Raw genomic sequence first — 13689 nt, 5'->3', positions numbered from 1 at the left:
AGCCCAGAGAGAATTCGAGCGACTGCGGATGCAAGACCAGGAAGAAATCTCTCGAGGTAGGGTTGTTGCTGGGGAGTTCGTAGATTTATATATCGATCTGCGTTGTGGGTATTTCAAGTTAGATGTTATTTTTAATGCTGTACACAAATTAGCAAACAGCGCACTATTTTACACGAGCGCGAGAGATAGCAGACATACCTTGGACTTGGACTTGTAACGGGCGTGAGAAAGGGATATTATGGGATGCTGGCGAAGTTGCTCTCCTTGCTATACATAGTACAATTGTGGGTGGGGATGTAGTTGTTATAGAGTTAAAAAAAAAATAATGCGAGAACTCCGGAAACCAGCAAGACGCTACATGGAATATTGATTTAGTAACTACAAGACAGTATAAACTGATGTCTTTCTCAAAAGATTGATCACGGCCTTTGTTCGCCGCGCATAGGAATGTGTCATATCTACATATAAAAGCAGGTGGAAGGACCAAAAAAAAACACTCTATGCGCCTAATATACCCAGACATAAACAGATAACAGCAACAAAAAATGCATTTTATTCTTTCATCTGCTCGTCGTTATCCTCCTGAGCAGCATCATCTCCCCATAGACCCTCAAGTTTGAACTCCTTCGCCCATTCCGTCACTATTTGCTTCGTATCTGCAGCCGGTCCACCGGCTTCTCCCTCAGCGGTTAACTTGTCTTCCACGCCAGTAGACACGGGCAAGGCAGGGGCTTCAAGCCATCCCTGGATACGTCCGTCTCTCCAGTCAGTTATAACAGTCGTAGCTGCGCTGTTGATATTGGGTGCACCGCCTCTTCCCAACCTGCCTCTTCGACGAGCAACCTGGATAAGGAAATCGGTCGTCTTATCACCGTTGGTAGGGAAAAGAGGAGGAATGCCGTAGAAGTCAAGCATCTTTGAAAGCAGAGCTTCAGATGAAGATAGCCTCTTCAATAAAAGCGTGACTGCGGGAACAGGGTCGGAGATCTGTTTTGGCGGTATGGCATTAAGAAGGATGAGGCGAGCCTGTTCGTTTATCTTTCGAGACTCTGATGACTTGGACTTTTCGGAATTGGGGAAAACAATTCCTGGGGAATCGATGACTTTAAGCTTGCTGTCCAATTTTACTTCGCGAAGGCTTGTAGTGACTCCGGCCTCTGCACCGACGGGGCATACGTTGGCATTGCCTCTGGTGACACGGCTTGTCAACGAGTTGATAACTGAAGATTTGCCCACGTTCGGGTATCCGATGACACCAACAGACACGGCTCGTTTGAGCTGTTTGTCGTGTGCATATGCCTTTAAGGCCTTAAAGAGTGTTTCAGAGGTCCCCTTGACCGTTAACTGTTTGTGGTCAAAGGTATGTGCATTGGGGGCTCCGGTGGACGCCCGTAGAGGAAGAGTAGGGAAATAGCGCCGTAGATGCACCAGCCATCCCTTCAGAACCGGCGGAGGTACAAGGTCAATCTTGTTCAAGATGAGAATAAGTCGCTTTGATCCATGGTCGGCAGCCATAATCTCCCGTTCCACTTCTTTGGACCGGGTTCCTTCAGGGTCTCGGGCATCAAGAACGTACAGTACGACGTCGGCTCTATCAATGACTTCCTTGAAGGCTTTATCGAATGCTCGACGGGAGCTCTCTTTCGTAGTTGGCACTGCTGAATCTTCAAAGGTAACCCCACCATCTTCATCGTCATCCACCATTGCGTCGTCATCATGTTGTTCCGCATATTCAGCAGCGCGAGCCTTTGCAGAAGCTAAAAGCGCAGCCATAGGGTTTGATTCCTCTCCCTCGACATCCATGTCATCATCGTCCACCAGGTCATCATCATCGTCAATAAGGTCAGCATTTTCCGTTATGTCAACATCAGCAGTCTCTTCTGTATTTTGCGCCTGGCGTCGTAGCTTTGCGTCCTCGCGCAGCCTTGTCGCCTCTTCTGCCTTTAGCCTTCTCTTCTCTTCAATCTCTTGCAGAAGCCTATCTTTATAGGGGAATAAATTTGGAATGCCGGGGTCTTTCTTCAGTTTTGACCGCCATTGAGGGTTCTAGTCCAGGTTAAAGCCGTTAGTATCACACTCCTCAAGCTTGAACATAAGCCAATGAACCAATTTAACAGGAATCGCGAACTTTTTTGGCGAGCTTTCGCTCTTTTCTCTGCTTTGCAGCGCTAGCTTTTTCGATCTTATTCCGGAGCCGAACTGGCGTCCGCTTTGACGATTTCCCTAAACACACAGTCAGAAAAAGAGACAAAGGTACAATCTTCAGCAGAGTGCACACTTACCAAGCTTCACCATCTTGTCTGTATCCTCTTTACACCCAGAACTGGTCTCGAGTTTTCTTTCTTCTTCACTTTTCAACACAAAAAAATAATTTAATGTGGGTCCAAGCGCGCCAAGATTTTATGATTAGAAAAGCTTGGCAAAAGATAAGATAAAAAAAATATGACTAAGCAGACGTTATCTCGCTGAGTAATCATGCATGGCCAATAGAAAGCGAGAAGTCATCAAGGTGGGATTTTTTTTATAAGTCTTCTGGTGGGGAGAAAGAGACGGAGGAGAAGACAAGAAAGGGAGAAGGAAAGGAATCATTCTTTTTTATTTCTTCTTACTGACTGCGTTCGCCTACTTATTGCTAATAGAGGTTGATCGAACCAGACGATATACCTTTACCTTGCTTCAGGTCTTCAGAGAGTCAAGATGGGTTCAACCGGCACTCGCATATCACTTAGCTTCGACGGATTGCTCTTCGACTTCGATGGAACAATTGTAGATTCCACGGCCGGTAAGCCGCCTTTGCATCATGCAGTCTTCTCTTGTCTAAGCTAATTTTGTGGTTTAGCGGTTGTGAAACATTGGCATATGTGAGTCTGGCACATCCCGCTATTTGAGGGACAACGCCTTCCCTGAATGCGCAAAGCGCTGTTCTCTCTTTTCTTGGTCTTCCATCTAAAGCTATGGCCTGGAAGAATAGGAGAAGAGATCGGAGTTGATCCGAAAGTGATCTTGCAAACGTCCCACGGCAGAAGAAGCATTGACACACTCAAGATCATTGCTCCTGAAAAGGCAACTTGGGAATGTAAGTATCCGTCAGATATTACCTGCCCTATTTCCTCCCCCACGGGAGGGAAGGGAAGGAAAGGAATTGCGGTATGACACGGAAAGTTAGTCTCTGACTATGGCGTAATTCACAGATGTTAGCATGATTGAAGGGCGAATCCCAAAGGACCTTGGAACTGATGCTACTGAGATACCCGGTGCAAGACGGCTTCTAACCGCTCTAGAAGAGGCCGGAGCACCATGGGCTGTTGTGACGTCTGGCAGCAATGCGTTGATTACCGGCTGGCTCGGCGTCCTGCAGCTCGCGCACCCAAAGTACCTCGTTGTTGCAGAGGATGTGCAGGTTGGCAAACCAGATCCTTCCTGCTATCTACTAGGTCGTTCGCGGCTTGGCTTGGAGCATAGTGATTCGATGCTCGTGATTGAAGACGCTCCCTCGGGTGTCCGCGCTGGGAAAGCCGCTGGGTTTAAAGTTCTCGCGCTCGCCACAACACATGGGGTAGAGGAGCTGAAGGAGGCTGGAGCAGATTGGATCATCAAAGATCTTGACAGTGCCTCATTCAAGAAGTACACTGATGGCAAGGTCGAGCTCGAAGTCTGGGATACACTTCAATAGCGCTTAACCGCCTCGACAGGGGGTGTTGGAGATAGGGTTATGATCGATGACCTGGTACAAGCATCCATACGCCTTTTTTTTTTTAGCTTGGCTGATTTGAACATCTGTCGTGCGTCGGCCACCAGCGTTCGTTGCTTGCTAGATAGCCTTTATTATTCACGCCGTTTTGATAGACTAGTCGCTTGCACTAGGGATATGCGTTTTCTTGGGGGGAGTGTCATGCACGCCTGAATGTGAACTAGAGATAGATAGAATCGAGTGCCTGGATTCGTAACTCAAATGTGCAAGCCTATACCAAATACGTCACCCTCATCTGAGGTTCTCGCCCTCCATTCCCTCCTGCATTTGTCTTTAGGGCCTGAGAAGTCGCCTGTGATGCGGAGCCGGCTTGTATCATGCTAGAAACAAAAAAGCAAAGCCGTAGAGTAGCGTCCGTTCCCTCGTCACGCAAGACCGATGTGATGGAATTTCCGCGTACGCCTTACATAGTAATAGCTGTGGCAAATGGTACAGAGCTGAGACGTCCGACTTTCGCATTGTGTCTCATATAGGTGCATGTTGCATATATTCCACATACTAGATAGGTATGGGGAGGAGACTCTCCATAGAGGCAAGGGTAGGGGAGAAAAGGAAACCAGCCTGCACCTGCATCGCAGACACATCGTCGTGTGACTTTAAGCCAGCCACCATTTTTTTTTTTTTGCATACGGAGTACATTCTGATGCGAATGTGTGCTATGATCCCTTCGTCAGTCTTTCAACTGCGGAAATGCTCCACACACATTAAGCAGTTAGCTCTCTGTATAGTCATACATTTGTCGAGCAAAGATGGCGAAAACAGGAGATCGACAGCCACAAGAGCAACAAAGTGACACCTGCATGAGACTCCCAAGGGGCAGGATCTAGAGATATCCATCTCGTCACGTCCCATCGATGTGGTTTTCTAGTGTCTTCCCGAGCTATTCCCCCAGCGGAGCATAAATCTATAGTATGCAATCTAAGTTTTGTGCCGTGAAGCTGATCACTCACATGGCTTGGCGTATAAAAGTGTGGGAGGAACAGTGTGGGAGGGAGTTTGGTTGTGTACTGTATGTTGATCGGATCATCACCCGGAGAATTTTTGGCCAGAGAAGATCCAGTGGTAGTGTATGTGTATGTGTGGGTGTGTACCCATTGACATTCTCAAAGGGATTTAGAGAGGCAGGTAATGGTATGTATGTATAGATATTAATGTATACACAGTGTCGACGATCTAGCACGCCTGGGCATCTCCTCACTTGCGAAAGAGGCTTGAAGAAAGGCAGCCTATTCGCTACTGGCCTCCTTCTCTCGCCTTCTCTGATCATCGTTGACTCGGTATGATATGGGTGGTGTGTATACATCTGTGTATGTATATGTGCAAGTTGTACTCCATACTGTAGATATGGAGATCGACGGCCGGCGCATGTTTCCCACCATGTTTTCCAGTTCCACGGAGAGAAGTGTAGAGAATGAGAAGAAGAAAAGAAGCCCCTGAGCGGGATGTTTCCCTAACTGCAGGATTTCGAAGATGACTTCTTTTATCTTTTCTTTTTCATCCCTATCATTTTCTTTCCTTTTTCTTTTGGTTTTCGTAGTGTTTTTGTTCTATAGCTGGAGATAGACTGTTGAGTTGACCTTTGCAATCGTTGCGCAAAGTGTAACTTTTGGGGCAAATTTGGGTCTTCGTATGGGGGACGACTTGCCCCAAATTGAATATAGGTACAAGTCGAGAACACTTTTCTTCGCCTAAGATGTAGTACTTCTCTCCAAGTGACGACGAGAAATGCGAGATATCATCTTCCTGCTTTGCTGTCTTAGAATCACCGAAAGTCCAAAATAACTTCTGATCAGTCCCAAAAAAAATAAAAATATTATTCTTAATTTATTTATTACCCGGTAAGGAAAATAAAAAACAGGGACTTTGGTATTTTATAGTGTATCAGTACCAGGTGTGACAGTACAGCTTATATAACACAAGCTTAGTCATGCATCACATGATACGCCCTTTTTAGGAAAAGAAAAAACAACTTCAACGACAGGAAGAAAAAGACGACGAAGAAACAAGCAAAAGGGAGAGAGGGAGAGAGGGAGCCAGGACGGTACACCACTCGTCCGATATCCAACATTCAGCGGGTACATAGCTTACACGGCACAGTTCCTAGCACAGGAAAGCAACAAGACTTTTTGAAATCCCAAGTTCATGGGTACCAACCCTGCCAACGATCGTCCCACAAGCGCAAATCTCCTTGCCCAATAACGCACGGGAGGAATCCGCCCCTGGCTTGAAGATGGAGCCTACGGGTCGAAAGGGGCCTCCCGTAGCCCAATGGCAGGGACTGGCCCATTGGGGAGTTGCTTTGCCCCCAGACAAGACAAGACAAGACAGCTCGAAAGCCAGGGAACTTGCGCCAATTGCTATTGCTAGGTACATGGAGAGACAAGAGAGTGGGTGGCCAGGCTTCCAAGCATGTGCCCTCTCAGAACAATAGAGCGGGTTCAGATCAGTCACCTTTTTTTCCTTCTTCGACCTCTTTGGTTTTTGCGGAGTCAACTAAAGAGAGAAAAAGTGCAAGAGTGGGAGGGAAAAAAGGTCAACTGGACCCGTTGTGAGACTCCCCGTAAAGGAAGACGGCCCAGCCAGATCCAGGTTCAGGGAGGTTACGGAGTCTCGGTATACGCTACGCTCACACAACCTTTTCTCTCGCTCCAAGTGGTTGGAGTACGAGCTTACCTACGATGCAGGAACAGCCCGGAATTTGAAGTGTGACCAAGCCTGCAGCCATACTGCCTTTCTATAAAAATGCTGCACACTTTTTTGTGCTTAGATTCGAGATGGCATGCCCAAAAAAAAAAAAAAAAGACTGCGGAGTACTCCGGGTATGGTCCCTCTGTACAGAGTATGCATAATGCACGATGTTGTCTCGATCTCATTTTTTTTTTTTTTTTCGCTTGAAGAGAATCTGCGCTCTGGCATCGCTCGCCTTTCAACTGGGCTTCAGGTTTGTTTTTCTTTTTTCTTTTTCTTCTTCTCTCTCATCTCTTTTTCTCTTTCCTTTTTCTTTTTTCTTTTTTAAACTCGCCTTTCTCTCGTCACCCTTGGCGATCGGTTCCCCCCGATATTAGCGTGGAGAGAGAGAAAAAGAGAGGAGAAGAAAGCAACAACCTAGGATGGCTACGTATCACACCAAATAGTTAAGTTGTTGCCAATGCCTAACAGGGAAGCCAAAATGGCTGTTCGTCCACCTACAGGGTGAAGTATTTGTCACAGCTCCATAACATACGAAGAGCTACCATCATCAATCGGCAGGGTTTGCTCTGACTCTCTTTTTTAAACGCTTCCAACACCGTTAGTTTGCATCTTCGTCGCAAAAAGAGGGCAACCTAAAAGATGACCAACAGGGATATCTGCTTGCCACTTTAGGCTGGCTGTTTTTTTTTTTTACCTTTCGCCTAACAACCCGTTGGAACTTTTTACTTACGGCGGTACTTACGGAGTTCACTTGGACTTTGCCCTTGCCGGTTGTCTGGGGTTAATGTCAATAATCCCTGGCTGTAAGTCCACTTGGCAGCAGGAGGCTTGCTTCTGATGATGCAGAAGCCCCAGCGCAAGAACTGTGATTAGAGTGGACTCCCCCAGCGGGGTGCAGACTGGTGGATTGGTGGACTGCTTGGGTTGCTCAGCCATTCGGCGGAAAAAGGGGCATCCTTTTTAGCCGTACCTGATGTTACACGTCCGCCCAGGCACCGTTTATTACAGTACACCAGGCTTTGGTACGCGGCTTGTGTGATGGAGCCGCCCCTGCTGTCCGCGGGCGCCCCCTTGCGCCGACGGCGAGGTCTGGCTTACTTCTTCTCCCCTCGTCGCCCCATCTTCTTCGTCGACCTGTTGTTTTTTTGACCACCAGCCGTCTGCGTGGGAGCCCGTCGTTCATTATCCGATCTTTCTTTTAGTATTAAGATCACCGTCAATCCTTTTTTTAAAAAATCCTCATTTTTGTTTTTATCTCTCTGGTTCTATCCTGAACTCGCCATTCCTTTAAACTCCCACATACTTACTGCTCCTTACTACTACTATTTACTATAGCTACAGAACAGCTACTCATTACTCTCATTCAACAGCAACAACCATAAACATCTACTGCAGTCGACACTCCTGTCTTGTTTTCCTTTTTTCATATTTCGGTGTTTCTTCATATATAACTGAAGGAGTGGTTTGGTGGCACGCCCTCCCTTAACACAGCGTGCTATTATCACCTCGGCCATTTACCTACCGTCGATATCGGCAATTATGAACTACCTCCAGGCCCCGTATCAGTACTCAGTGCCAATGGACCAGCCTATGGGCTATGGCATGCCTATCTCACATCATCCTTATGACCAGCCAATGGACCAATGCTATGTTCCTTACCATCAGAATGATATCCATGGCTTCTACACCACCGGTGCCATTGAGGAGTACGAGGAGTATGTCGAGAATCTGTCACGGCCACGTTTGACCAAGGAACAGGTTGAGATTCTGGAATCACAATTCCAGGCTCATCCAAAGCCCAATAGCAATACAAAACGCCAGTTGGCTTTACAGACGAGCTTAACCCTTCCCAGAGTTGCGGTATGGTCAAATCCTATTCATAACTTTCATACACGAATAAATTAAATGCCACATACTAACTGGTGTATAGAACTGGTTCCAGAACCGAAGAGCAAAGGCCAAGCAGCAGAAACGACAGGAGGAATTTGAGAAAATGCAAGCCAAAGAGAAGGCCATGGCGGCCGAGGGAAGTGAGAATCAACAGCAACAATCAGAAAGCTCTGACGAGCAACAAAAATCAGAGCAGGATCAAAAGAACTCGATCCTCACAAACACTCGTGGTGCTACTTCAAGCCAAGGAGAGCACGGGCTACAGACACCTGCAGAGGAGAAACCAGAGCCCAGGTTTGATGCTGCTGGACATCAGTCCAAAGTTCAAGCTGAAGTCCCTAACCCAGAGCCCATTAAATTGATTCCTAGCCCGCCAATGAAGGAAGACCAGGAGATGTCAGGTAATGTCGTTGATATGCACAATACAGCTCAACCACCCTTTTCACAGCCTGGAGTCGACAGCCATTTCCAACAATGGGGCCCTACGCCCGTCCCCCAGATCGAAGTCAGAGTTGGTTCTGCCGACGCACATCCGGTTGCAACCTCAGCTCCCATTATGGAACTCGACTCTAATGGCTACTGGTCCCCTGATTCTAGCGGCATCGTTAACCAGCCATTCACTGACCTTCTCTGTAACGGCAGCTCACCGGAGGAGCTCCCTTGCCAAGTTCAGCCAGATACAACACCTTTCTCCCAGTCGTTTATGCAATCGGATATGCCTCTATATTCTTCACAAAACCTCGTCAACCAGCGGCATGTTTCCCTTCCGATGGAGCAAGGCGATATATCCCCTCGCAGCGGCCCTAACTCCGACTCTGAGTTGACCCATTCCGAAGGACGCCAATTGCCTCGCCTTCACATTTCAACATCTGACAACGCAATTGGCCTTGCAGCGCGGAGAAAGCGCCCACGACCAGCCGCCATTGGAACATCAGGTCTGAGTCGTGCTCTGGGCGGACCTCCGTCCATGTCACCGACGCGACGAGTTTCGAGCGCCGCCTGGGGCGGTGTGCGAAAGTCGTCGCAGCTTGCTGAGCTCAGCCCTAGATACGCTAGTGTGAGGAAGCTCTCGGGCTCCCCCAGATCACCTTTCCCATATTCACTAGAAGGAAGGCAACATGCCTTATCCAACACAGACTTGGCAGTGCCTTCGTCAACTACTTCTTCTATACCCCCAGCCACTCCCTTGACACCAGATGAGATGCAATATCTCCTCCCTCCCACACCAATTGACAACCAATACTGTCTCTCCCCCCAGGAAGAGATGGGATATGCTCATTCCTTTCCAACCTCCCAGTCAATGAACTTTGATGAGAATCAGGAGTCAAAAAGGCAGCCACCACCATTTGTAATGGTTGGAATGCCCCATGCTCAGTCATATCAGTCTTTCACCGAACCAATGTCCGCTCCTCCTAACTTCACCACATTCAACGAGCTTATTCCAGACTGCGGGCAACAGCAGCAGCAACAGCAGGCACTCACCTCCTCCGAGGCTGATCCATCCCTGAATGTTATCCATATGCCTCGACCAACACACATCTCTCCCGTTGCATATGATGACCAAATGCAGGGCGAGCAGCAAGTAGAAGACTCCGCAGCCACTGAGGACTGGCAAGGCCAGGGTCAGCAATCCACACAATCGACTAGCCCAAACTCGCCCATCTCAGAGTCGGGCCAGGGTTACAACTCTACTGGTAAAGGAGCCAGCACGGAGTTCTACATCCAGGAGTTCCCCCAACAAGATGAAGCATTGAAGATGGCTGCACAGCAACTCCCCCCACAACGAGCCCGGACATACACCTTTACCAACCAGACCCCGAATGACTTCTACCGCACAGCCATTTTCCCACCCATATAACCCGTGGTGTCTCTCTTTTTCTCTCCTCGTTGCGCTCTTGATACCGAAACAGAGCATGGACTCCAGCCACTGCAGATGCAGTCTCTCATTTCATTACATCATGGTTGCCTTGTTTTTTCTTTTGCTTTACTCATCAACGATATATGTGGGATAGGTAGGGATGGATCTTTGGATTTTGTTAAAATATTTCATACATATTTTCAGGATGCACAACTGGGCTATTAGAGCCTTTCGCTTTTCTTTCCCCCCTCTCTTGGCTTGTCTTCCAAGGTTCTTCTCTCTTGGTACTATCACAACTTTGATACCTCTTGCTATTATGATTCTTTGCATACTGCATAATTACTTACCCATATAACTTAATTTCTAATCTTAATTCCCATCACTTTCCACATACAGGCTATGGTGATATATTTTTTTTTCCTTTCCATCTGAAACAGTCTCCCTCGTTTGCCGAGATATCAAAAGTCTACTTCGCATTGATAGCTAGATGGCTTTATCCAAAAGCATAAGCATGATATAAAACTTGGAGTGATCTGCCCCCCCTTTTTTTTTCTTGCTTTAACCAACTGTATGTAGATCAGGAGGAAAGTTTCAATTTTTATTAGTAAGTAATAGTATATAGGAAGAAGAAGAGGAAATAATGAAATGTACCGCATTAACCGTACTTGAAGGAAAAGCAGACAGGCTCAAACCCATACGAAGAAGAAGAAGAAGAAGAAGAAAGAGCAAATAAAGAAGCAGAAACCAGCAGGCCAGAGACTAACAAATTGAACATGAATATCGATTCCAAAGAGACTAAGTACTGTGCTCTGCAGACTCCATGTGCTGGCGTATCAAGAGATGAACAGGGGATCCAAAAGTATACGAGTGAATGTGTGCGCATATCAAAGGGAGGAGAGAATAAGGGTAGAGTGAGGGAAGGGGTATCTTAATATGCAGGCATCAAAATGAACGATCGTGGCAAGGCAATGAAGCAGAACTCGGTCGGTTCGGTTTCAGAAGCAAACCATGGTAAGGGAACAAGCCGAGGGGGAAAAGAGAAGTAATACAGAATATACGAAGTATAGAAAAGGGAAGATGTTAGGATATACGAAGTATAGAAAGGGAAGATGTTAGGATATAAGAATAAATTGCCAAAACCGAATTTACCAATTTGCACCCCCCCGTCGTTCGATATTCCCCTACTCTTTCTAGTATGTCCCGGGCCATGAACCGTGTCCTCCCTGCGGGCCTGCCTGCCCTTGTCCCTGCTGCCCTGTTGGTGACCACGGCAGGCTAGCGCCAGTACCCGCTGAAACGGCCGGCATCATGCCTGCGCCACCAGAGCTCACGCCTCCGACTCCCATACCGAAAGGCTGTTGTACCATGCCGGGGGAAGAGTACATTCTTGCCCCGACGGCCGCGCCTGGACCTGCCATGGAATATGCGGCGTTGACAACACCCGGGTAGCCCATGGAATTCATGCCTGGCTGTTGTGGATGGGGCTGTGGCTGTGGCTGGAGCTGCGGAGAGGCCAGTTGTCGTTGGCCTGGTGACTGTGAGGGGTGCTGTGGGTGGTGTTGGTTGTGTAGCGGAGATGCATACTGTGGGTGCTGCATTCCGATGGGTTGATGATGTTGGGGCTGATGTTGCACGTGTGAGGGCGACGGCTGAGATGGATGGTGTTGCTGCGGCTGCTGATGCGAAAGCGGCTGCTGCGGTGGCGCTCCCCAGAACTGCTGCTGTGGGTACGTATATAACGATGCCTGAGAGGAGACGGGGAGAGAGACGGGCGTGGAGGAGAGAGGAAGCGACATGGGGTTGTTTGGGGAGCGGTGGTGGCCTTGCTGCATCGTGCGGAGAGGAGGCGACAGGGACGGTTGCTGGTGCTGGTGCTGGTGCTGGTGCTGGTGCTGGTGCTGGTGCTGGTGCTGGTGCTGTTGTTGTTGTTGGTGATGCTGTTGTTGGTGGATGGCGGGCGAGTATGATGTATGCGGCGTCATGAGGGTCTGTGGTTGCTGTAGCATCGACTGCGGCTGCAGGGAAGAGATCATGCCGGAAGAGTTGAGCTGTGGGGATTGCAGGTGAGTGTTGTTAAGCTGGCTGCCACCAGACGACGACGGGAGAGCGGTGTCTGATATCGGAGCCTCGCGCGGCCGGTTCCAGTGGTCTTCCAGCCCCTTTGCGCGAAAGCTGCGCTGCTGATTAAGGATTTTGCTGAACTCTGCCGTATGCGAGGCCTGGTTGACGATATCGGCGGCAGCACTGGGGACGGAGCGGTCCTGGTACGGCTGGCCGCCCAGATCCTGTCTCGGGCGCGGGAGGCCGCTGTACTCGCGGAGACGGGGGTCATCGGACGGGGCAGGGTTTATCATGGGCAACGGAGCAAGGGAGGCGGGATGGGAGAGCGTCGAGGTCAGGCCGTGTGCGTCGGTCGAGGTGTTGGTGTAGATGACGTCGTTGTGCCCCAGCGCGGCGGGTATGGCATTCATGGAGGCAGCAGCTTCGGCGGCGGCAGCCTCACGTGCCTTGCCAGCGCCTGGACGTTTCTCGCCCGCCATGTCTTCTTCTGTAAATCCTTGTTTGATAGCCTTGCTCTCCCAGTAGTCGTCGCGCACGCGTCTGCCGTTGACTATGACCTTGCTGCCGAACTGGCGGAACATGGAGCGAGCGGTGACGATGGCAATCTGTCGCGAGCGGTACGAGTACGGCAGGATGTCCTGTGCGATCAGGTCGTCCTTCTCGGCCTGGTTGGCGATGATCTTGAACAGGGACCTGTTCTTGTTGAAGAGCAGGTATGAGTCGCGGTAGCCTAGCACGCGCGCGCACTCCGTGGCCAGCATGAAGAGTTTGTTGCCGCGGTTTGCGAGGCGGAAGGTACGGCACTTGTAGGTGCGGGTATCCTGCAGGTAGCCCAGGCCATCGACCTTCTTCTCGCCGCTGGCATCGAACTCCTTGGGGATGTACTCGTCGCCGTCTTCGCCGAGCTGGTCGGTCGTGTGGTCTCTGACGGTGGGCAGGGCCTTGAGGACAGATTTTGTGGTCTTGGGCGGAGAGGACTGGAGGGCGAGGTCTGGGGCTATCCTGGGCGAGGACGCCATCGTTATCGTCGTAGCGAGGATGGGCGTGATGTTGTTGTTGCTGTTGTTGATGTTGTTATGGCTGGCGGTGATGTTGGGCGGGCGGGTGGCTTTTGGGGGTCGCCCTCTTTTGCGCCTACTGTCTGCGATACTGTTAATATTTTTTCCTCTTCCTCTCCCTCTCCTTGAGTGCTACGCTAAGGTTTGGGTAGGCGACGAGGCTACAAAACCGATTTCCAAACTCACCATCTTCGACGTCCTGGTCGACGAGCTGTTCGCCATACCGGTCTTCTGAACGGCTGCGTTTGATGCCGCGGGAGCCAGTCGCGTCTGCGGTGAGGTCTGCAGCGAGCACGGCGGATGGGAGTGAGACTGTCAGATTAGCGTCGTCGTAGAGCTAGGTGAAGATAAAAGAGGGCAACATACTGGGCGAGTTGAGG

The 13689-nt window shown here is 49.4% G+C and overlaps 4 protein-coding genes across 4 annotated transcripts in view; 2 read left to right on the top strand and 2 right to left on the bottom strand.

The window, feature by feature from the left end:
* Positions 1–552: 552 nt before the first annotated feature.
* On the bottom strand, positions 553–2295 carry MCYG_03789 (nuclear GTP-binding protein NUG1; the record flags this gene model as incomplete). Its single annotated transcript, XM_002848237.1, has 3 exons — positions 553–2046; positions 2129–2223; positions 2283–2295. The coding sequence occupies 3 exons, from the start codon at positions 2293–2295 to the stop codon at positions 553–555; spliced, it is 1602 nt and encodes a 533-aa protein (XP_002848283.1).
* Positions 2296–2697: 402 nt separating this feature from the next.
* On the top strand, positions 2698–3713 carry MCYG_03788 (glycerol-3-phosphate phosphatase; the record flags this gene model as incomplete). Its single annotated transcript, XM_002848236.1, has 4 exons — positions 2698–2782; positions 2840–2861; positions 2967–3076; positions 3192–3713. 4 exons carry the CDS (start codon positions 2698–2700, stop codon positions 3671–3673), a joined length of 699 nt encoding a protein of 232 aa, XP_002848282.1.
* Positions 3714–7981: 4268 nt separating this feature from the next.
* On the top strand, positions 7982–10190 carry MCYG_03787 (conserved hypothetical protein; the record flags this gene model as incomplete). The annotated part of the gene is made up of 2 exons (XM_002848235.1): positions 7982–8302; positions 8373–10190. 2 exons carry the CDS (start codon positions 7982–7984, stop codon positions 10188–10190), a joined length of 2139 nt encoding a protein of 712 aa, XP_002848281.1.
* A 1190-nt stretch (positions 10191–11380) lies between these two features.
* Positions 11381–13689, bottom strand: part of MCYG_03786 (nuclear localization protein) — a gene marked incomplete at both ends in the record, with an annotated part of 2906 nt that continues 597 nt past the window's right edge. Inside the window, 2 exons of the mRNA XM_002848234.1 lie at positions 11381–13392; positions 13496–13621. Coding sequence (XP_002848280.1) covers positions 11381–13392; positions 13496–13621 — 2138 coding nt within the window. The remainder of the gene's footprint in view (positions 13393–13495; positions 13622–13689) is intronic.

Source organism: Microsporum canis, genomic scaffold (genome assembly GCF_000151145.1).
Source record: "Microsporum canis CBS 113480 supercont1.3 genomic scaffold, whole genome shotgun sequence".
Classification (NCBI taxonomy): Eukaryota; Fungi; Ascomycota; class Eurotiomycetes; order Onygenales; family Arthrodermataceae; genus Microsporum; species Microsporum canis.
Note: the sequence above shows the minus strand (reverse complement) of the source record. Positions and strands in the feature narration are given on the sequence as shown.